Source organism: Lolium perenne, chromosome 4 (assembly GCF_019359855.2).
Source record: "Lolium perenne isolate Kyuss_39 chromosome 4, Kyuss_2.0, whole genome shotgun sequence".
NCBI classification, from domain to species: Eukaryota; Viridiplantae; Streptophyta; class Magnoliopsida; order Poales; family Poaceae; genus Lolium; species Lolium perenne.
In genome coordinates this window covers 151,631,734-151,655,966 of record NC_067247.2, presented here as the reverse complement: position 1 = coordinate 151,655,966, position 24,233 = coordinate 151,631,734, and the positions used below count along the sequence as shown (strand labels likewise).

Sequence of the window (24,233 nt, the reverse complement as noted above, 5' to 3'; positions counted from 1 at the left end):
CCCCAACCGCGACTAAAGGGGTGTTAGTATAAATACGGGCGCCGCGAGCGCCACTTCATCTTCTTCTCCGCGCGAACGGACGAACTCCTCGACGCCGCTGCGAAGCCCTGCCCGCCGTCGCCGTCGCCTCTGTCACGCCGCCGTCGCCGTCATCGTCACGCCGCCGTCGCCGAGCCCGAGCCGCCGCCGAACGCGCGCCGCCCCGTCTTCGCGCCGCCGTACGTCGTCTCGCCGTCGCGGCCGTCGCGCCGATCGATCGAATTAACAACCGCCGCCGCGCGCCCGCCGGTCTTCGCGCGCGCGTTGCCGGCGCCACCGCGCGCCGCCCCCCACTCGCAGCGCCGCCGGCGCTGTTGCCCGCCGCTGCCCGCCGCCGCCCGCGCGCTGCGCGTGAGAGAGAGAGAGATCGAGGGCGCGGGGAGAGAGAGAGAGACGGCCGGCGCCCCTGCCTCTCTTTTTTTTTGTTTTTTTTTTGTTTTTTTAACTTAACTAAAAATTTGTATACTAACAAAATTTAACAAATCATCTGTAGTGAATTTCGTCCAAAATTAACAAAATTAACAAAATTTAACAAATATGTAATATGTAACAAAATTTAACAAAAATTTACACATCTGTTTTTGTTGCTATAATTAATACAAAAAAACAAATGTTGTAAACTTATAAATTTTACATTGTTAACGTTGTTATTTTTACTTACAGTTCTCTTGCATACACAACAATTACACATCATATGTAGTATTTTTTCCAAAATGTAGAACAACAAGGAATCAACATCAATTTTCAAGGTATATATGAACAACACCAATTTTCAGGGTATCATACACAACAATATTCAGTGTGCCCCTAACAACATTTGGTTTTGTTACTAACATAACAAATTAATGTTGTAAACTTATTGATTTTACATTGTTAACATTGTTAATTTACTCACAGTTATCTTGCATACACAACAATTAATCTCATACACAACAATTACACACATCATCTGTAGTGAATTTCGTCCAAAATGTAGAACAACAATTTCCTCGGCACCGCCACCGCCCTCTCGGTCACCGCCACACCGGTCTCTGCGTCCCCCTTTCGCCACCGCCACCGGTCTCTCGGTCACGCGGTCATCACTGCGTCCCCCCTTTCGCCACCACCACCGTTCTCTCGGTCACGCGATCACTGCGTCCCCCCTCTCGCCTCCTTCGTCGCCCTCTCTCTTTATATGTAGAAGAGATATGATAATGCTGGCATATACACAATTAATTTGTTTTTACTACATGTTTTCAGGACTGACATATGGCGGACGATAGAGCTGACCCGATTCTGGACAACTATGATCCGGACGCTGAAGACCATATGTTCGGCATCATAAAAGGCGATATTCCATATGTGCCGACCGGAGAAGAAGAAGATGATATCTCTTCTTATCTGAACCTTGAGTGTGAAGATGAAGGGCGCCGTCAGCAAGATGATGCCGAAGAAACGTCGATAAACGACGATCTTCAATTGGAAGTAGCAACCACCTCCGGCGCCGAGGTATATATATATACATATTGAGCGTCTGGTGATACAAACTAACTGATTTGAATAAATGTGTGTGTACTAACGCGCGCGACTCTCTTTCTTATTTTAGCCCTCGGCCGGATCGTCGAAAAAATCAAGTACGTCGTCAAAGCGTGGCGCAACCAAGACGATGAAACCAAACGAAACATGCACCATCGATGTTGTCGATGAACAAACCGGCAGGCCGCTGGAGCCCAGCAAGAACGCCACCAAGTTTGTCAGCCAATGCGGAGCCGTTGTTAGAGACAACGTCTCGATCACCGTCCAGGAGTGGAATGAGCCAAAGAAGGCACGTCTTGGTTTCACTTTTGTCGATAAGAGAACAAAAAAAGATTGCTTCAAGAAGGTTATGGAACATTTCGTTCTACCTCCGGAATACCGCAGATACGATGAGGCGGGTAACAAGATTCAGGAAAACAAGGAGAGGTGCAAGCTAGTCAAACAGTTCGCTCTTTCTAGGATGGCCAACGCATTCCGGAAATACAAGCAAAATCTAGCCCATGACTTTGTCAAGCCGGGCAAGACTCCGGATTTCAAAGGACAATATGAGAAACTGGAACATGATTGGCCAGAATTTGTGAAGCAAAAGAAATCGGAGCAGTTCCTTGAAATATCAAAAAAAATAAGGAGAATGCGGCCAAGAAGGAGTACAATCATATCATGGGGCCAGGAGGGTATCGCTTTTGGCAGCCTAAGTGGCAGAAGATGGAGAACGAGCTGAGGGCGCGAGGAATCCGTCAGTGCACGGAGGGATGGGACCCAAGGGCCAAAAGCTGGTGGTACGGGCATGGGGATCGCTGAACCGGAGACAGGGGAGTGTGTTTATCGGGGCAAAATAATTACACCCACCCAAAAGCTTATTGAGGCAATGAGGGAGGCTCAAGAGGGGAGGATCAAGTTCAACGTAGAGAACGACGCCCGACAAAAGCCCTCGGGAATCCCGAACACGGAGGACGTATACGAGGCATGGGGCCCATTCCGTGGAAAGTAGGGTTCCCCCAGAACGATGACCCGTACGGTTACAGAAGCCGTAAGAGAAAGATGGATCGGGATGCAGATGTTGTGGCGAAGTTGGTAACGGAAATGGATGTGATGAAGAAAACCGTGAGTGTACTAGTCGCCGAAAGAGATGCAGCTCGGGCGCAGCATGAAGATCATCCAATGGATCTCGGAAGCCAGCAGCGGAGAAGAAGCAGCGTGGCTTCCACGGAGGCCTCACCGGCTGGTGCACCGACGATCGAAATTACTGCACCGGAGCCTCTGGTGGTCGAAATTACTGCACCGGAGCCTCCTCGCTACCCCGTGGACGATATAAAGGAGATGAAAGCATGTCATCTGTATTATCCTATGGGGAACATGTCCATGAAGGTAGCCATCGGCAGTGTTTTGCCACTGGAGGACTCCACCACAACAACCCCATTCAAGATGGCTATGCTCGTGTCACGGTGGAGGAGATAGTCCAAGGGTTTGAGGACCTGGACATTGACATTGCTACACACGAAGGGGTGAAAAGACTTGGAGATGTCAAGCGCCAGTTCATTCTATGGCAGAAGAAATTTATCAAGTTTCCAGGCGAGGCGCCAACAAGTCCACCCCCGTACGGTGGTGGTGGTGGCGGTGGCGGTGACGGTGGCGGTGGCGGTGGCGGTGACGGTGGCAGTGGCGGTGGTGGTGGTGGTGCTTCACCTAATACACCTCATTCACGTCAGCCGACGCCGCCCCCCAGTCCTCGTCCGGCGGGTGATCAGACACCGGTACCGCCCCCCAATCCACCTCCGGCGAAGAAGCAGAAGCAGTCCTGGGTTATTAACCCGGACCCTTATGTACCTAAGAAAACAAAGATACCAGAGGCATCACTGAAGCCTCTCATCCCGAGGCCTTGGGAACTTAGTGTCGAGGAAAATGCAGCGGCCGTGGCTGCTCAGCATGAGAAATGGAAGGAGGAGTGCAAGAAGAAAAGAGAGGGCGAGCCCAAGCCAGTATATTCTGACAAGCAAAAGTAGTGGGCTAAGTCATTTTTGAACACACCGTCCCAAGCCGCGAAGAATCTGCCTGACGACTATTTACGTGAACTTCGTAGGCAAGCACTCGCGTTCAAGAGGAACCAAGAGTTGGCGGAGAAGAAAGCCTTGGAGGACGAGGCCGAGTCAAAATTAGAAAGGGGGAAAGAAGTTGCCCAGCTCGGGGAACAAAGTAAACAATCGATCGCCCCGCTCATAGTGCAAGCCGCCGATCCGGATGCCCCCGATATCATAGCAGCTGCGGCAGCACATGGATTGACTGTAACGAGTGCCAGAGAACAAGCGGCCGACTTAGGTATCACTCTTCGTGCACTGCTAGGCCTTGATGAGGCGCCAATGAAGGACGTAGTATTTACATATGTGAAGAATGGCCCTCTCGTCGAGCCTGCGCAGGAAGAGGATCTACCTCGATAAATGAAAGGTCTGCTAAATTGGTACAAGGGTTACATAAAACATAAAAACGCCAAAGAGTATATCTATGCGGAAGTTAGATATGAGCATCACTTCAAACATTACTGGGTACAAATTCATCTGAGTGAATTGTTCCAGCTGTTCAATCTGCGCGACCTCGACAAATCTATCATCAGTTGCTACGTTCTGTAAGTGATTTATTAATTTCTACCCCATCTCGTTCATTGCCTGCACTATATATATATATATATATATATATATTGTCCTAACTATCTTGTTGTGTACGCTATTATGCAGAATGAAGAAGCGGGAAATGCGAATAAGGAACATCCATGATGTTGGGTTCATTGACCCACACATCGTTAATTCACATGTGTTAGAACACCACCCCGCCGACGTGGAGGATGACCTGTGGCGGTTTATTAGAAAACAGCAACAGAAAAGTGATATTCTATTTCCTTACCATTTTGGGTGAGTGTTTCTGTCTTGAGCACATTCTCTTTTGTTTACTCCATGCATGGTATGTGGCTAATCGATGAGTTATGCATGACTGTGCATGTATCGTGTCCGCAGGTTCCACTGGATTCTTATGGTAATTAAAGTTCAGACCTCCTCAGTTCTCGTCCACGACTCTCTGAATATGGATCCGGCGCTTTGGGGCGACATGAGAAAAATGATGCAAAAGTAATTATTTTCATTCATTTGTGCTCTATATCGATCGGCCTATTTCGTTCATCATTTCCTAATATCAAGTAACTAATTAATAACTCTCTTGTTTATTTAATTTTCTTTGCCTCGTAGGGTTTGGAGACGGTTCGTAGATACCAAGGTCGGTGAATTCAAAAAAGAGCTACATTTTAAAATGGCAGTGCGGACGACTGGGGATATTCAGCCACCGGGGACCAATCTATGTGGATACTATATTTGTGAGAGGATCCGGAGATACTGCAATGAGCGGGACCAGAAGTGTGAGAACAACATCCTGAGGAATAACCTCCGGAAGACGCTTAGTCCAGAAGCTCGCTTCCGACCACTTCAAGAGGAACTAGCTGGATGGTTGGCGAGGGAAGTCATCGATCCTAGAGGAGAACACTATTACGATGACGTAGAACTTTATATGCACCAGAATTTGTAACTAACTTGTTCAAAATTGTATATGGTCATCCGATATTGAATATATATTGTATATGGTCATCCGATATTGAATATATATTGTATATTCCTCTTGAATTCTTTTTGGTTCTAATTTCAAATTTGTTTGAAATTGTACATTCATATGCATGTATGTATACAGTACCGTACAATATGTGAAACTCCTTCAAAATTAAAACCCAAAAGAAATAAAACAATACAAATTAAAAAGAAACTAGATTTAGGGGGAGGGGGGCTAAAACCCTAAACCCTGCGGAGGCCTTTAGTCGCGGTTGGCCAGAAGAACCGCGACTAAAGGTCCTCCGCCCTGGCGCTCGCCTGCGGCCCACGTGGAAGTCGCGATACTTTGGTCGCGGTTGCGCCACCGCGACTAATGGCAGTTGCCAACCGCGACCAAAGCCCCTTTTTCCACCAGTGCCAACGAGACACTGGAACAAATATAAGCTGACGAATGCAACTGCTATGATTGTTCTTTTTCGATGCGATTAGGACAGGAGGCAATATCGTCTAGCCGATGGATTTGTGCATGCACGACAGTTGCACGATTGTGTGTAGCTACCTTTGCTCTGCGTATCCGTCCACAGCGACTTGCATTGCCGCCGGTCAGCCGATCGATGGGACGCACGCTGGCACGCATGAGTGCTTTTCAGTTCTGGTTGCCCGGCGTGGAAGCCAAGCACCACAGAAATCGATCCACTACACAAAGGCTGTGAGCCTGTGACGACCAGCATTCTGCACTCTAGCTTGTCTATGACGTACTGTATTAGAATTTCCATGAAATAATCAAAGACCCATTCATGAGGTAACTGCGAGATTCTGATAAAATTAACTTTTTTTTCAAAAGTTCAACATAAAACAAACTGAGCTCATTTTTTCCGAAATCACATGACTGCTTTTGCAGGGCGTCATAACCGAATTAAAATTCAGAGAGGCCGATGACCGACGGCTAACGGTTGCATAACTCGCGGACAATTTAATTTGTTACATCTGATATGGTGACTTATTTTATGAAGTATTGTACAATATATCAGTAAATCCACCATGCGCTACTGATAATGCTCCATGAATTTCCGATAATTAGTAGTACTCATTCTGATCTAAAAAGTTAATATAAAAGTTATATTAACTTAATACTAAATCTCCTACATTTATTATGGATCGGTTGGAGTATAAAAATGCCAAGCTCAGTGTGCCGCCATGATTCTTACTTGTGTCATCATCGTGGATGTAATCGGTGGAATCTCCATTATCATCAGCGTAATCGGTGGGATCTCCTCGGCCTCAGTTTATGGACCAAAACATCTTGTGCTTGATGAGGATGATGTGACCCGTCTGTAAACCAAATATGTGGGACGTGCTACAACAGCACGTCTAGAATGTGCTGATTTTTAACCAGCAATTAACATATTTTAAATTAAGTAATAAAGGTTGTATGCATCTTTTCGATGTGGAAGCTTAGGTATTATTCTTCTTTTCAAGAAAAAAAAGATGATTCGCCACCGACAATTGAAATCCGATGACACCCCCCACTCAAAACATTCCTCCAAATCTAGAACCACAAGCAACATCATAACCACCCATTGTGCTCCCCAGGTGCCTATCACCATTAGCCAAGCAAAGCACATTTTACCTGCCACTCCAGTCCATGGAGGAGCCTTCCCAGGATCCCAATCGCCGCCAGCAACACGTAGCACTTTCCTTCTTCTTCTTCGCACGATAGCTCCATGCCACTATAAATAGATCGTGAGCTACACTTGGAAGAGCACAAGTCACACACACTCAAGTAAGCACACATCACTTAGCTCAAGAAGAAATGGCCAAGGAAGCGGTGATGCTTCTCGTGCTCTTCATGGCGCTGGCAGCGTTCAGCGAGGCGGGTCAGATGCGGCACGGGTCCAGGGCCTTGGCCCGTGGGCACCGCCGGGCAGCCGATCCGGACGCCCCCACGCACCTCCACTTCTACTTCCACGACACGGTGAGCGGCGCGTCGCCGTCGGCGGTGCGGCTGGCGGGGCCGGCAGACCCGTCGTCGCGGACATTTTTCGGGATGGTGAACGTGATGGACGACCCGCTGACGGAGGGGCCGGAGCCCGGGTCGGCGGCCGTGGGTCGGGCACAGGGCCTGTACATGGCGACGGACCAGGCCCAGCTGGGCTTCCTCCAGGCCATGAACCTCGTGCTCACCTCGGGCCCCTACAACGGCAGCTCGCTCGCCGTGCTCGGCCGCAACTGCCCGCTCGCCGACGTCCGCGAGATGCCCGTCGTCGGCGGCACCGGCGCCTTCCGCTTCGCCCGCGGGTACGCGCAGGCCCGGACCCACTGGCTCGACTTGAAGACCGGCGACGCCACCGTCGAGTACCACGTCTACGTCATGCATTAGCATGCAATTGATGACGAAGTTCCATTCAGTTAGAGGAAATCACAGAGTGCTTCCTTTTGATTTTCCTGTTTATTTCAGCCTGCGTGTGCTTCGTGATTTGGGCGTTTTCATTTCTAAATATCGGTCCTTTTGCTTGGGTTAAAACTGGCACGAATAAATGCCCTGGGTGAAAGTGGTATACTTGTTTTACTTAATGAAAACTTATTTATCACATTTTTCTCGCTCCTTTGCAATTCGATTGACGTGGTTAGTTGCTCCATCAGTTTTCAAATATAAGACGTTTTGACAGTTGAAATTGAACTGCCCAAACATCTTAGAGCATTTTCATAGGGTGGTTGCGTGTTTTGGAACGACATAGGGAACCGTTGGCACCAATCCGAGCCTAATAGATTAGCCGGCACAATTGTATCGGCCCTAGTCACATATGTCTTAACCTATTTCATTAGAATACTTGAGCAACACATTTATGATCACCCTGTGATGTCAAAGCAGTCGTCGGTGACAGTGATTATAATATGATCTCACGGTCTAAGGATTAGATAACTACGCTTTCATAAACATCGTGACGTTGGACTTCATGTGACATTAATCGTTACAATACTTATTTTTCGGGTATGTCCACCATATCATTCATCTAATGATATGACCCAATTATCAATAACGTTGGTGTCCATGATTGGGAAACTCCGATCAACGATTGACCATAATAAGCTAGCTCGTACATGTGTACTTGCCAAAGACCCTTATTCGTTTAGAATACTACACGTGTATTAATGTTTCCGTTTAATACAATTATATCATGGTAAAAAAATATTACGAACTTTTGAGATATAAATAATAAATGCTCCTTATTATTTTTCTCTAGGGCACCATCTCCAACAATATTTGTGGAGTGACACATTTTGGTGTGCCACCAGTATGGACCTACCATCGGTGTTGCGGAAATAGTGCCATGCCACACCAATATGAGCCCCACGAGCCAACCCGGTTGCACAACCTCGCTAGCATTGCATTTTATCAACAAGGCATTAAGACTTTTCTACTTGTGGCGTACATTTTTATACCACGCCACTAAATTTTCTTCAAAAATTGAAAAGCTTCTTTTATTTGTGAAGAAAATCAAATCAAAATAAAAAAAAAACAGAGGCCGATAAGCCACTAGCGGCCCCGTTACAACACGCGGCCCACGCTGGCCCACCAAGGTGCAGCCACGAAAAAATGCAGCCACTTGTCCTCGCTGCGCCCCTATTTTCCTCACACACGTGACCCCGCGCCGCCTCGCCCCTTCGCTCCACCCCCGATGGCGCCTCTATCCACTCCCCACTCACCCTGCGCCGCCACCGGTCCGTGTCATCGCCAAGGCCTCCACCCCGCGTCCGTGCCGCTGTCGCCACCTCCGGTCTGTGCCGCCATCACCCCACGTCTGTGCCGTCACGGGGAGTCACGCCCCTACATTGAACTAATTTTGTGTATATTTTTTGTTATTTTTGGTAGCATAAATTGTGTAATTTACTATAGAAATTGTAGTAGAATTATTGTAGTAATTTGGTGTATAATATTTAGTAGAAATTGTAGTATTTTAGCGTTAATTTGGTAGTAGATATTTGTGTATAATTTGTTGTATAAATTGTAGTAACTTAGTGTAGGTAGTACATAGTTGCGTATAATTCTGTAGTATAGTATAATTTATTATAAATTTGAAAGTAGAATTGTGTAGTATATAGTGTATTATAAATTGTAAATATTTTTTGTAGTATATACACCCCTGACCCAAATTAATTGATGCAGTATAGATATTTATGTAGAATTTTTTAATTTGCAAAGCAGCAACTATGAATCTGAATCATCCGCGTGCTCATTACGGGCACAACATGTGCAATGACGTCCAGATTGTTATTGAGCTTCTTGAAAACCTGTAAGCGTATATAGTTTCGCAAAAATGTCTACCATATACTAGTGGTAAACTATATATATGTATGTGAAAAATAAGTTTTCTTTAGTAATTGTTTTCTTATGTTTTTGTCAGTGCAACCCTGCAGCTCAAAGGCGTGCTTGGACCATCTGAACAGATACGATTCCCACACTAGGATCCTTTAAGGTGATTCTACTTGAGTGGTCTCGGCCCTTGAAGAACTTTAGGGTGCAAGTCACCACTGAGGCAAAACAAGCATATTTCAGTTGTCCTGCTTGGGAAGCATTCATAGACCGGTACAAGATAAATCCCGGGAGAAAGTTCATCTTGTACCTCGACAACATCTTTCAGACTACTTACTTCCAGTACACTCAAACAGAGAACACATCCTCTTGTGATTCTGAAGAGCTTCCTCCTAGATCTGTTGGTGATGCTATGTGTATCTCCGAGGTTTCTAATAGCACTTCTAGCTAGGTTTTATCTTCTATGTCTAGATCTATATGACTATGACGTCGATGTAGTGAAGAACTTGTATGACTATGTCTAGTAGATTTAGTAATGGCAACTTCTGGACGATGTTATCTTCTATATGTTATCTATGTTATGTTGTTGTGTATAATTAGTGTTGCTGGAAATTCAATAATAGCCCTTTTAAATTTTGAAAAATCAGTTAGTGACGAGGCAAGGATACCCCACATGTACAAAACACATGTGGCCTGTTCCTGGCACTCCACAAGTATGTCAGGAATTTCTAGTGTGTGCTAGGGACACACAACAGGTACCAAATATCACTGACGCGATATCAATGGCCTGTCAAATCCATGCCACTGAGGGTGGTTTTTCCATGCCAGTGCAAGGCTTTTCTCTACTAGTGCTAGATCTTCACTCCATTGTCGTGATAGAGACTGAGGCGTGCGAGGGAGAGCCCCGCCATTGCCGGTTGGCCACACGGGATTTGCCCAGCAGTGGCGGGAGGCGCACGGTGCAGGGAAACTAGGGAGGGAATTAGGGTACCATGTCGTCTCCTTAGTGAGAAGATGATGTGGGGTATTAATGATATGATAACTCTAAAATGGGGGAGAATTTTACTTCCCGGCCTCAAGTATAAATAAGAACCTAAACTCGCGTCTTTCAGGATTATAACCCATATGTTAGGTTTGTAAAACTACTCCCCCAACCAATTGAGCTAGACTCACTTCCTAAAAATGAAGGTGACGGTGAGGTCATGCTCCCTCATGGCGAGAGCGCTGACAGGAGGAGCATCGGCCCCGATGGAGATGATAGTGCTGAATTTGCTCTTCTTGTAGTGGTGGCGAGTGGGACCGTGGCGATGTCAATGGGCCATACGGTGTGGCCTCGGGCAGCGGTGGTGGCGGTGGTGGGAGGTGACCGCATGATGGTACAATATTCGGAAAGCCATTGTCTATGAGCAAGCAGCTTGCATGCGTGGCTTCCTCCACCCTCTCTCATTGACATCGCACAGCCTAGGGGTTGAGCCGATTAGTCAGGTCGACGGGCTTCCGAGGCCGGCGATGATATAGCCAGGTGTGGTATGGTTGTGATTCGATTAGGAGATCACATCGCTGACTTGGCCCACGAGGTGATCTTTCGGTGGGAGTCGTCCCACCAACCCTACTGCTGGTATTGATCGGAAACATATCTTTGTCGTCGCTCGACTTTGATTGAACGTATTCCGGCACTGACCGGAAGCAGTTTACTGCAAGGGCCTTGGCATGCTTCCAGCGGCATGTGATCGAGGGCATCACTCTCTCTCAACGTTGGGTTCCATCTATCGAGAAGTCATCAGCCGGTAGAGAGGTTGTTGCCGCTGGCTGTTTCGACTACAAGTATTTTTGCGCTACGGTGTAAACATAAGATCACTTCGAGCAATGTCAACACACATGCATCATGCGCTCTCTGAAAGTGATGGCTTGAACCTCGGCTTTGGGAATTAAAATTCCGTGAGCTACCTATGGTTGTGTCGACATCATCGACGCGAGCAACAAACCCTTTTTGAAGGCTTTGTCTAGAATTTGTGGCGCTTTCGTTTTCCACATGCATTAGAACAGAGGGGGTATTATGGTAAAAGTTAGTGGTCAAAGAAGGTCAATCTCAAGTGTGTCCAAAGGGCGTCTAGTTGTGATATGGAGGGAACATCATACTAGCAGACGCCAATGCATGTTACTACTAACACTACCCTATATCATTGACTTGGGCAGTGATGCTTACCATTATATGCTTCTTTTCAGAACAAAAATTCTGGACTTATATATGTGTAAGTAAATGACTAAAATTAAATATTACTAAACTGTCTATGCAAAGTTCATAACACTCTGCATCTATGACAAGCGGGCCATCACGGGCCTATGATATGTGGAGTATATATAGCACATGTAGATGGTTTAAGCAGTTGAAAGACTGGTGGCACTGATTTTAGGTTAGCAAGCGAAGGAGAACGGAGCTATTAGCCTATTACCACTTTGTCAAGAGCACATAACCACCATGCAGAGTGTGAGTCCATTAGAAGGCTCCAAGATCTAACCAAGATCATGATAAAACGGCGCACTAGCTCCTACTTTTATCCATGATGAGCGTGCTCCTGTGACAACCGGTAAGCCACCACTATAAGCAATACGCATGATCTGGATATCCGTAGGAAGCTCAGAGATCAAATCAAGATCATGTTCTTTTTTTCAATACAAACTGAATTTTGTCATCTACTTTGTTGTGTGGGTGTGCTCTGTCGGCCTCACCATATTTTAACAAAGGAATAGCGCAAAAACATTTCCCTGCTTTACCATGGCAATCACTGATGAGAGAAGAGAACCTTCCAATTTGGGGGCCAAAATATTCGACCCCTGTTCTTTTTCTTCTGACCATATACACACATATACATCTGAGTTCCTAAGACAAAAAATGATGGCATGCACCAGCGCAGGCCTCACAATGCCTAATCTATTTTCCTTTTCTCTCTTGAAAATTGCCTTGCGAGCTATAAGATAAAGTCTGTGATATCTAAACAAAAGCTTTTTTCCCTGATTTACTGTTACTTTTCAGTACGCCTCAGCTAAACCGCCACCAATTTCAACAACAAAATCCATCTGAAAACAGCACCTGCAACTGTCAACCCTCACTCCATGCACCAGAAATTGCAGGAAACTTATCTTTTTTCTGACCAGTCACTCTTTTCTTTTTCCGAAAATGGAAGTTGTTCCTAAGGACTCTGCACCGATAGGTGCAATTAGCCACAGTTCTAATCGGTTATGGACATCAACTGACCAATCCACCATTTATTTTTCTGTCCTGACCCTGGATGCTGAACTTAATGTCTTAACTGTTCTGTATCGTCGTCATTGATGGTGGAACATGTGGGCTATGCCTCCCACGGAAACTAGGGCTCGCCAACCCACCATCGCTGGAGCTACCTAAATCGGTCTCCCCCTGCATCTCTGATCGATCAGAAGTGTTGTCGAAGAACTTGTCGAGCCTGGCACGGGTTGTGCGTACGAGATGATGGAGAGCCAGCACCATGTCCAGAATGTAGTGTTCGGTCTTCTCTTTGTCAGCATGGCACAGTGTCTGAATCTTGAGCACCCTGCCGCCATCGTTTCCGTTTAGCACCCTATTAATAATTCATGAGACAATATCATCAGCAACAAGAAATCCTATATTTTCCGTGCACTGGTGCACGCTGAACTAGATATGTGGATCATTCACTATACCTTTTGTCCTGCCATTCGCCAAGCATCCGACTCCCTACCCTGATGTTCATATCAGAGGAAATAAGACCAATTTAGCAGATAATTCATTCAACAATTTTTTGCAAATAATTTAGTTGAGATGGTAGGATAAATCTGGTGTGTATGTTAAAAGAGTATGCACATTTTTGGTACCTTATCGTGGATTCTGCCATTGGCAAGAGCCATTTCAGTGTCTTGTTCATGTCATATGTGAGCTGTTCTACTGTCCTCTGAAGAAAGCACGTGCCAAGATCAGACAATGATAATAATGATAAAACCTACTATCAAATTGGCCAAAGAACAGTGGCTACCTTTTCTTTGAACTGGTTACATTTTAACTTGATTTGTAGGGCTGATCTGGTGCAAGGAGGTAATGCTTGGTACAATGAATCAACGCCACTTTTTGGAATTGATGGTACTAATGATGCCTGATATTGATAAGCCATGGAGATAAACAGATAAGGCAAAATTTTAGCATCCAATTAGGTCGTCAAATAACTCAAAAGGAGTGGAACAGTGCTTTGTTATTGTTTGTTTTCTTAACGAAGAGAATTTCATTCTGGAAACTATGATAAGATAAAATGTTGGCTACATGTTTATGTCGTTTAAGACTATGTTTGATCATTATCCTTAACAATGGCATAATCAGCAGTATTTACATGAAAGTATATAACCTTATAAACACAAGACAAGAAGAATAAAAGGAACATACCAAACACTTTATCTTGAAAATGATGTTTGCATAATGCAGCGAAAGATCGGCGGACCCTAAAGTTTGCTGAATCTCCCCTTTTTCATTCGCAGATTCATCTTGTTCCTTAAAAAAGACACTGTTGATCTCTGATCGCAGGAAATATACAACACAAACAAGTTTCTCCACAATCTGCAGTACAACAGCAAGGAATATCTGTTAGAAATCATTATAGAGTTATAGACAGAGCGAAAGTCAATCATAAACATGGTATAACATTACATGTTCCATCTTCTTGACCCAAAGTGTTTTCTTCTTCAAATCCTTGATGAATTTTTTTTCCATCTCCACCGCATTCAAAAGAGACTGAATTGAACTGAATTTGTCATCCTTTCCTTCCCTGCACTCTTGATAGCTTTTCTTGTACATCTCCTCAGAGATGTCAAATCGACGCATCCCGTGGTACAGTTGCTGCATGAGAGAAAATATAGAACAGAAATAACATCAAAATTCCAATGGTACCAAAAGATGGAAATTCATCAAGGACATAAGCATATGAACTATGAATTATCTATACATAATTGAATTTCGAATGGTTCACTGACCACAGTCTTCTCTGCAAGTGCCATCATATACTGCATACTAGATTCTGCTGATTCTTTCGTGTATTTCTGATGTGTTTGTTCAAAGTCCAACCTCGAGAAATGCTGACCCAAGTTGTGCCATTTGGGATCTCTGCATAGGTTTCCGAACCGAGCAACATCTGCAGCAAACTCCTGAAAGTCCTCCCTACAAATATAAGTTGACCAAAAAGTGCATATAAGCAAACTGAAAAGGCACTTCAAAATTATCTGTGAAAACACTGCTAGTTAAAATGAATTGCCTGAAAATGTCTTCACTTACCTTTTGTCGGCTCCGACAAGAGCAAGCAGCTTGCCACAATCATCTGAAACCAAGCACTGGACTCCTTGGGACTGAAGCACCGCAGATTTCAGATGCCTCAAGCTTTGTTCAGAGAGGAATTTCATCAGATTGGAGCCCTTTGCAATTGTGTTGGCAACCTCAAAGGCCAGGATCTCTACTGTCCTAGTTTCTTTGGCAGCAATACAGGACCTGATGCGGGAAAATGCTGTTTTGGGGGTATTTGAAGTCTCTGGATACTTAGTTGATTCTGATTTATAGATTTCGTTGGAAGATAGGTCTTTTTCTGATGCCTGTAATATCAAAGAGACAAAATCAGTCAGGACCAAATGCCTGTAAGACAAAGAGGCTCTTCTAATAGGATAGTTTGATTGATACACGCTAAATGATTAATCATATAAAAGTATTTATAGTTCTTTCCAAGAAATTTACGATTTTCACGTATAATAGGCGAAGAAACTGCTTGAAACAAAAAATTCAACTATAAAATAGACAGGATATACGTTTTGCACATGATTACAGGCCAGCCACTCATGCTAACAAATTCATCAACTACATCAAATTCCTAGATGTCAGAAAATATCCCTGAAAAACAAATACTTATGAAAATCCATTGCAAAATTTCGTTTACCGTTTGATCAAACAAGAATTCTATCCTAGCAGGAGCTCACAAAACCAAGCATCAAGAAGAGAAACAATAGGTAGGGGCACTTGCCTTAGATTTGCCCTTGTCAGACAATGCAGTCTCCTTGGCGGCCGACGGCGGTGGTCTACCATCCTTCCCGCCCTCACCCGCAATCTCCGGCGCCGTCTTCCTGCTCCGCTTATTTCCCATCCCAGCAGATTGTATCTTGGGTGGCTGCTGCTTCTTCTCCTCGTCATGGCAAGCAAAGTTTTCTTGATTCGAAGACGACAAGGATCCCAGGGCAAGCCCTCCCGAACAGCATAGCCAACCCATCTTCTTCCTCAATCTGATTAGAGAATATACTCGAAACGAAACAGTTTCGACCGGCAAGCTCGCTATTTAAGAGCGATCCAATTCGCCCATTGAATTGATCGTCCGAAGATCCTTGATCGCAAGAACGGGAGAAATCAAGAATGATCCGCACAAGGACATCTACAAAGGAGATTGCGAGGAAACGGAGCAGACAACCAAAGAACGACGTTAATGTATAGCAATCAGCAAGTGGGGGAAGGAAGTCTACTCATTAGTTAAACAATCGAAGAATCCAGGTTTGGTACGCATATTTTCCTTAATTTAATGGTTGACTTGTGTATCCAGGTGGGGAAGGAGAGACGGTCTCAAGCCCAACAAAAATACAGATCTAGTATCTACTACTATTTTTCTTTTCGCTCCAATGCAACTTGGATTACAAGTATGGACACCCTCTCGATACTTATCTTAAGATTTATCTTATCCATTAAATACTGGGTTGGATATAATTTATTTCCTATTTAGCGACCCGTACTTTAGTTTTGTGGTTATATGTGGATGGTAAGTATGGGTTTAGATATGTTTCAAGTTATTATTCAACCCATTATTTAATGATTTTTGTGGATATAAGATAAAACTTATTTTGGTTCCAGTTATAAGAGCCGTATCTAGATTAAGATATCATATACGGAGTATCTTTTTATTAATCAGGCTTAAATGTTGATATTTTGCCGAGTTGGCGTACTAATGCGCTTGCTCAAACTAACCTAAAGATTAATCCAAATCTTATGTGATCTTAGGTTCCATGGAAATCAGAGAAGAAAATGAGTTGCCATTGATCTTTTCGCGGGCTAGATTCCTTTTGGAGGAAGTTACCCGCCTAACTGCGGATAAATCCATCTCTCAAAAATAGCTACAGTGAATTTGACCATTGCCTATCATAAAAAAGATTTAGCAACCCATTGCTCATTATTATCGTCATACCGTGCTCCTAACCGCATCTAAAGCTGAACATAACTCCAATACAACCTTATCATAAGGATTTGGAGAACAATTAAGGGAGAATACAACGTTGTATTGTGTCATTCTCGTTCTACGCTTGTGTGAAAACTCATCGCTAGCAATATTATTTTACCGCTTATCTCAAACTGATTTTATTTTATCACGGAAAACAATGGTTCCAGCTTTATGCAGTACAATTCATCAACCGCAAATTACCCACCAAAGTTAAGCATTCATTTGACCATTACCTCCTCATATATTTTTGTTTGACACAACATGGTTGAAACACAAGAGCACTTGTACCGACTTTGACGTGCACCTTTGTTTGTTTCATTTGGAGAATTAGTTTACAAATGAAACATATTTTCCGACTTTAATTTGTTGAGTGAATCAAAAATCATTTTTAAATGGCACTGCATTATAGTTTTTCCCTCTGTTTGTTCAGTTGAATGTCGTCGGACATTTGCTTTATGATGTCGCCTCTGTTGTTCAGTCATGGAATGTATCATACATGTCCAACATCGCAGCAACATCTAATGAAGTTAACAATTGACACTTCAAAAGAAAATTGAGAAGCCATATATATTCAACAGTATTATCTCAATCTCTATTTGAACTGACATACACAATATAAATAAGTCATCATTATGGACCCATCTAGGGTTAGAACTGCCATATCAAAATTAATGGTACGGCGTTAATACAATATACCACGTCAACGTTTGATCGCATAACTTGAGTGGATGAAAGCAAAGGAGGTTACCTAAATCATCATGCTAAATTTGTGCCACGTTTCTTCATACATGCGATAATTTCTTATGAAAAAATACTTCGGTGCAACATAAAGTTGTATGATTGTAAGGCGGTGCACTGCGCTAACCAATGTGTGATCACATTAGTCGTGTGGGGTTAGAGTAGAGAGGTTACCGTAAAAGATCATTGCACCAACTTGTTGCATCTTTAATTAGCATGATTCTCAAAAGACAAGAATAGAAAAAATGCAGGATTGAAGTGTCTTGTCATATTGAGTCCAGTACGATTAAAAGCTACTGAGAGATGCATCAAAGAGTGTTTTGATGCAGTGTTTAAATTTTTTTCATAAAAAATCGTTGACGCTCGTAACTAACAAATTTTCAAAATTGTAACTTCAATTTATTTGGACAAATCAATAGGATTTTATCTGAATTTTGATAAATTTGGATTTGAAAAGGAGACAGAACATATGCCATGTAATATTTAGGGAACATTTGCTACATGACACCGTTATTTAGGGCGTTTGTCATAACACACCGCTCGATTGTGTCTTTGCCAGGTAAATGCAAAACTTTCTGTTTTCGGCCAGGTGGTGTGTTCTGGTAAATGTGCCACAAAATTGTAATGGTACCTGGCAAAGACACAATCGAGCAGTGTGTTTTGCCAAACGTCAGAAAATAACGGTGTCCTGTAGCAAATTTTCCCTAATATTTAATGTTCTAGTGGTTTGTTTATGATGACATTCATCTTATCTCTCGTTGGTTCTAGCCTTGGAAATGCTAATTATTGTTGGCAAATTTTCTTAATTTGGGCATAAGTGAAGATTTTAAAAATAGTTGATTGACGTGTTATTTGGACAATGGACCTGCAGGAAGAAACGAATTTGACCAACCGTTGTGGTAAGGGTGCCTATATTGTTATGAATAGATTCCAGATGCTTATATGTTGTAAATTCAAATATACCAAAATGTTTCAAGCGAAACATAAATATTACACCCTCGAATAAGCGAAATATCTTTGAAATTTTGAACCCTTTGACGCTATAGGAAAAACAAATAAATTGAGACAAGTGGTTTGAATGAATGGAATTTTTTCCTTAAAAATAGACTGCTATCAAACCTCTAGAAAAAATACTAAGCATGGAATCAAACGACGTCTATGAAAAAATCCTATGAAATTTCAATGAGTCAATTATCAATGCAGCCCCAAAGTATTCTTCTTGTCATGTGTGGACCAGTCCCTATGAAATCATCATCCAAAATGTGTTCCTCGTTTTGTCATACTTCCAGTAGACAGTAGTTTTTTTCAGGGAAAATGCACAGGCCCTGGTTTTATAGAAACCAATTTGTTTTTGTACATGCCAAGCTGGGGATCACTCAATTAGATAATACTCCAATATATGTATGCACCACAAAAAAAGTTATACGACTTCAATACAGTAAATCACATTAACGGGGTCACATAACTTGAAGAGCCGTAGTTGACTGAAATGACATATCCATGGGTATATACTGGAGTACAACTACTAAGCACACCAACTCATGCTGCTATTACAGAAAATGGTTGAATTGGCTTAACTCTACAAAAAATCAAATTAGCAGAGGAAACAAAACAGATCACCAAGGTTTATTCCTTTATTCCAAAGCATGGAACCCTCTATGACTTCTGCACATTTATATTAGCGGTAACATGCACACCATGCAATTCAAATCGTTCTGTCATGTAGAAGTGATCTTGGCTATCTAAAGAGCACCTGTGCCAGCTTAGATAAGATTAATTATATGGGGTTAATAAACTGCATGGGGATCCAAAGGGAATTATTCCCATGTCCTCCCACGGTCAATGGTCTTGAGTTATTGTTAATTGTCCGGACTGACACATTTGTGATGTCCATGCAGAACTGTAGAATGGCTTGAATGACTATTTCTAAAACCCGTGTTCCCTGGACTGCAATAACCTAAGCCAAAGTCAAACAATACAATAGTTTTCCCTTTTGCGCATTTCGTACTGTCAAATCCTTTTCTTTCTCGTATTCTATTTTTGCCTTCTTGTCAACTACTATATTAATTAAGCTAACTTCTTCTCAGCCGTCGGTGCAATTGACAGTGGATTTAAGTAGATTGCCTTTTTTTTCCTTGGCTTGGATCAGTACTAACTAAATCTTCAACTTGCTCAATGACTTTTGGGCTTAGGTGAGTGGCAAGTTCAAAATTGGCATGCTACATTGGATCGCTCTGCTCAGGCAAGCTGCTCCTTGAAAAGCCGCATCCACTACAATGCATCACTAACCAGAGTTGATTATGGACCTATCTGGAATGAAGGAACATATTTCCTTGTTTTTGTAGAAGAACAGGGAGCCAACTCCCCGGCTCCATATATTTATTAAAATGAAACCACTGCACCAGTCACCTTGTTCATTACAGCAATTCAAAGCATTTCTGGCCCTAATAGGGTCAGCTTCTTCACAGCATCAGGAGATGGGTAGCCACAGTTTGGAGGGTCGTTCTTCGGGTATTCAAGTGTGTCTTCCCACCATGATCAGCTCCCTCTGCTTGTGACTTCCAGGAATGAATCCACTCAAAGCTGGTGCAGCTTGTCAGGCTGGCATCAGGCACAGAGAAGCCCGGCCTGCTTCTCTGAAGAAGAAGCGCCATGAACTGCTCCATCTTTCCTCCCTCTAAATCTTTGAGTGGAACCTTCCAGTTACTCAGGTACAACCGTACCAGTCACCAGACCTGCTTCATATTAACCCAAGTATTTCTATTAAACACCAGGTTATTTCTACAGATCCATAGCCCCCCCAAGATTGCATAGATATCAGTTAACTGCAAAATCAGGGTTTTTTCTCACAAAAAGAAACAGCAAAAGCAAGTTTTACATAACCATCTAGTTACTTGTGCAGCAAAGTTTATAGTTTGACATAAAGAACTTCGGAAACATCCTTCAAGAGTAGCTCGGCTACCAGCATTCAGAGAAGAGATGGCGCACAGTTTTAATCTAAGAACAGAGTATACGCTCTAGAGGCTTAACTATACCTCTTCTCGTCAAATTATCCCCAATCATAATCTATTTTGAGTTTAAAAAAAAAAACGGAAAAGCTCAAATTTGGGGAGAACTTAAGGATCCAGACTGCAAGAAAGTATATAGTATTGGTTTAGAGCGCGCCTAGACTTCAGTCAAACGAGAAATAACTTAATTCTCGGTCGGTCGGCAGTTGTCTTCTTCCTGCTTCCAGGTTCCTGTCCTGCATCTGGTAGCTGTGTTGGGCTGTACGCGGCCCAGGACAAAATCTGCCACCTTATGGGCTTCTCCAAAATCCCAATACATGCACGGCCCCCTAGGCCCCTTCCCATCATCCTACATTTTGTTGTGTGTTTTTTCTAACTAAAACGTCCTAGAAAAAATCTGGCCTTTAAGTTTAATATATATAACATCCTTGTTTAAGTTGCACATTCTGATAGCGCACAAAATAAATGCTTAACTAATATATGTTTTTAACTAAATAAAATGAGAAACGAAAAAAAGATTGCAGAAATGGGTACTATGAAGTGTGGGAAAAGAGAGATGAAAATCAAGTTGCACAATTCACCTATGAGCAGAAACTATAGTGTTTACAAATTTGCAACTGGATTTCCACTAACCTAATGAGATTTGTTTCTTCAAACTTTTATCGATTTGATTAATAAGTATAAACTGAACAATACTCATAAATCAAAATGGACAACCCAATCAAAACTTTACATAGTGACTAGCGTCGGTTGCATGCGGGAATACAACGGGAAAAATTCCTCAGTTGCGCAACTGAGAAAAGAATACCTGATGCACATAGTGTGCGCAATTTATGCTTGGCTCCACGCGGTGTGCAACTGAGGCTAAGTTAAACGCGGTCACGAAAGGGTTGTCAACCAATTAGAAGATCACCATCAATGATCACGAATGCCACTTTTTCAGCTTAGCATTTAGATTGGAAGGCAGAAAAAGGCCACTCATTGAACCTGAATGCTAATGAACATCAAATCAACATCTCAGACAGTAGATTGTACGATGTAGAAAATTCTGAAACGTAATCACCATATATGATCTTGGTACCTGTTCTGATTCTGAAAACCCAAACATTTGAAATGTACATTTATTTTGGTATCATAGGTAACACTTGACATGCCATGGCAGAAAGAACACTCCTTTTGTTTTTCTAGACCCAACACGGTATTATCAATGGAATCAATCGAGAAGGACAACCTCATCTCATGTTCTATCACGTTTTTAGCCACGGCTGTGAGGTGCAAGGTCCTAATTGTAATGACAGAAATGAAATATATGGTCTTACTCACCGGGCAATAACATTATTAGCACACGAGCTTCACAGTCTGATAAATATGCAGAATCTAGCAAATCACAATGCAACATATGAAGATCATGTACAAGGGGGGAAGCACTAAAGAGGTTATTCATTACAATTTGAGATGTACGCTTTTTTACAAAACATGTAGAAGAACCAGACATTTGTGCATTAAGACCACGTTTGTAACCAAGAGCAGCAGAAATTGCAAGAGGACAAAGAAAATCAAGTAACTGAGATAAGCACCAGCATTTTCCAAGCATATACGAATTTCTAATATAATTTAAGTTTCAACTTGTGTGCAATGTTTATGTAAGCTAAACAAACAATAAATGTTTTGGAAAACGTTTCTACAGGAATATATAAAGTACTTTAAATACTAATGGGTAAAGCACACAAGAATGAAAGGGAGACGAGGACCAGAGATCCAGAATTATGCACCTACCTTGCTCTTGCTTACAGGCAATCTGCAAATATTTCACCTATCACTGATTTGCCAGTATAATTATTCATTCACATATGATTAAACCAAATGTTATGTCAATAATTGTCTTGATTCATTTCACCTATCACTGTATAGATACATCCAAATTTATACAAATCTATGACCTCCTTTTTGGGACGGAGGGAGTACATGATTAAAACTTAAAAAATATTATAACAACACCAGTGTTGTGCATTTGCTTCTTGTAGATCACATATATTATAGATAATAAATAGTAGCTGCATTACCTATTTGGAATTCTATGAATTAACCATGATATACCTCATTTTTACCAAAAGGAGGCCACAATGACAGTGATCACTGAGGACAGATGAAAACTCAAAATATGATGTACATTGTCGGAGTACTCTTATCCTATGCTTGAATTCAATGCATAACACCTAAGAGTAAAGAGAAAGTAAGAGAAACCAGCTGAGATCAGCCTAGAATCACTACCAAGAGCTGCTGATCATGGGAATGGAAACATACTGGGAGTGTTTTATTTACTTTCAATATTAAACTTCAATAATTTTCCTGCTTTCCGAATAAGAGCCAAACTTGAAAGCCTGAATTTCTATAAAATCATCATACGAGTTTGCAGCTCACAAATTTTTACATGACTCATGGTGATTTAGCATCATCCTGATCTATCTGTAGCTAGAGAGCATATTGTTTTCATAACCAATCAATGCATTGTCAGGCCGGAAGAATGCAGGAGCTCTATATGGCATGGCATGTGTTCTTACCTTTTCATTTTTCAGTTCTTTCACATGAACCTGGTTAAGAAGACAAACCAAGCGAGAGGGGATCATCTAACAACGACTGAACTGACAATGCTTTGCCCTTGCAAAGAACAACCTGCATAGGAACCTGAAAAAAACAAGACAAACCAATACTGCTTAAGTGTAAACTGTGAATTATATGTGAAGAGATGATTAACAGATATGATAAATATATATTGGTAAGTTACTAACTAATAGGAATGCATGTGAAGAATTAGGAAAACAAAATGCACAGAAAATGGTAAAATAACAAGAGCAATTACCTGATTTGGCAAGATTTATTGTGGGCACTGTCAACACACGGAAAAAATAAACATTAGAGAGAGTTGTAAAAAAACAGTCGAGTAAGAAATAAAAACAGGGAATGACTGCTTTTACTTTTAGGGAGTATGAATTGTAAATAGCTTAGATATTTCAATACTCACTTGAAATAACATTAACTGACCACTGCTAAACATTTGCATCTCCTGAAATGAGCAGTTAAAATATATGTGGTATCAACAAAGCAGTATAAAACATTTGAGATTTGAGATGACAGGTATTCCAATGAAAAGGGAAACTATACCATACATCACATCATTACGTGAGTGACAAAGAAGAAAACCAGAAGCTTCTGCTTGTAAATCTTGTTAGCAAGCAGATAAACATGTTGTAAATTTCAAATGTCATCATACAGATTTTTTTTTAAGTAAAATGCAATAGACATAAGAAAGCAATCTCCTACCAATTCCTCTAGCAACAAAGTGAGACCAATGACCACTTAGATTAGGATCTCCAGCCATGTGTTAGCTGATTCAATAAGAGAAAAAATGTTTCACCTATAGTTTCTCTGTTAAAACCTGAAGAATAGAGCAAGAACAAAGTCAATCAAAATGGCAGCCAAAGCTTTAGTCAAGTTCAATCAATTGGCCTTCCTCAATCTCAGGGCTCAGTCACAAAGCTAGTACTACGGTGATTCAGGTTCAGGTTTTTCTCACCATTTTTTCAGTACAAGGCAGAGAATGAGAGAAGGGCTAACCTCCTTGACCATCAACAACCCAAACTGTCTGATAATCTGCAAAATGTTCTCCTGAGCCTGTTCAACATAAATGAAGAAAGACAGGGCAACCATGTTCAAAATCATGCATCACAAAAAAGAAACTCCAGAGTTTATTCAT

General features: G+C 42.3%; 2 protein-coding genes across 2 annotated transcripts; one reads left to right on the top strand and one right to left on the bottom strand.

The window, feature by feature from the left end:
* Positions 1-6,889: 6,889 nt before the first annotated feature.
* Positions 6,890-7,731, top strand: LOC127294168 (dirigent protein 22). The gene has a single exon (XM_051323922.2). It carries the CDS (start codon positions 6,952-6,954, stop codon positions 7,516-7,518), a length of 567 nt encoding a protein of 188 aa, XP_051179882.1. The 5' UTR covers positions 6,890-6,951; the 3' UTR covers positions 7,519-7,731.
* A 4,489-nt stretch (positions 7,732-12,220) lies between these two features.
* Positions 12,221-15,882, bottom strand: LOC127294167 (protein PSK SIMULATOR 1). Its single transcript, XM_051323921.2, has 9 exons — positions 15,498-15,882; positions 14,765-15,075; positions 14,467-14,650; positions 14,144-14,332; positions 13,883-14,053; positions 13,482-13,598; positions 13,324-13,400; positions 13,153-13,191; positions 12,221-13,052 (listed from the first exon to the last, which is right to left on the bottom strand). Exons 1-9 carry the CDS (start codon positions 15,738-15,740, stop codon positions 12,761-12,763), a joined length of 1,623 nt encoding a protein of 540 aa, XP_051179881.1. The 5' UTR covers positions 15,741-15,882; the 3' UTR covers positions 12,221-12,760.
* Positions 15,883-24,233: the final 8,351 nt, after the last annotated feature.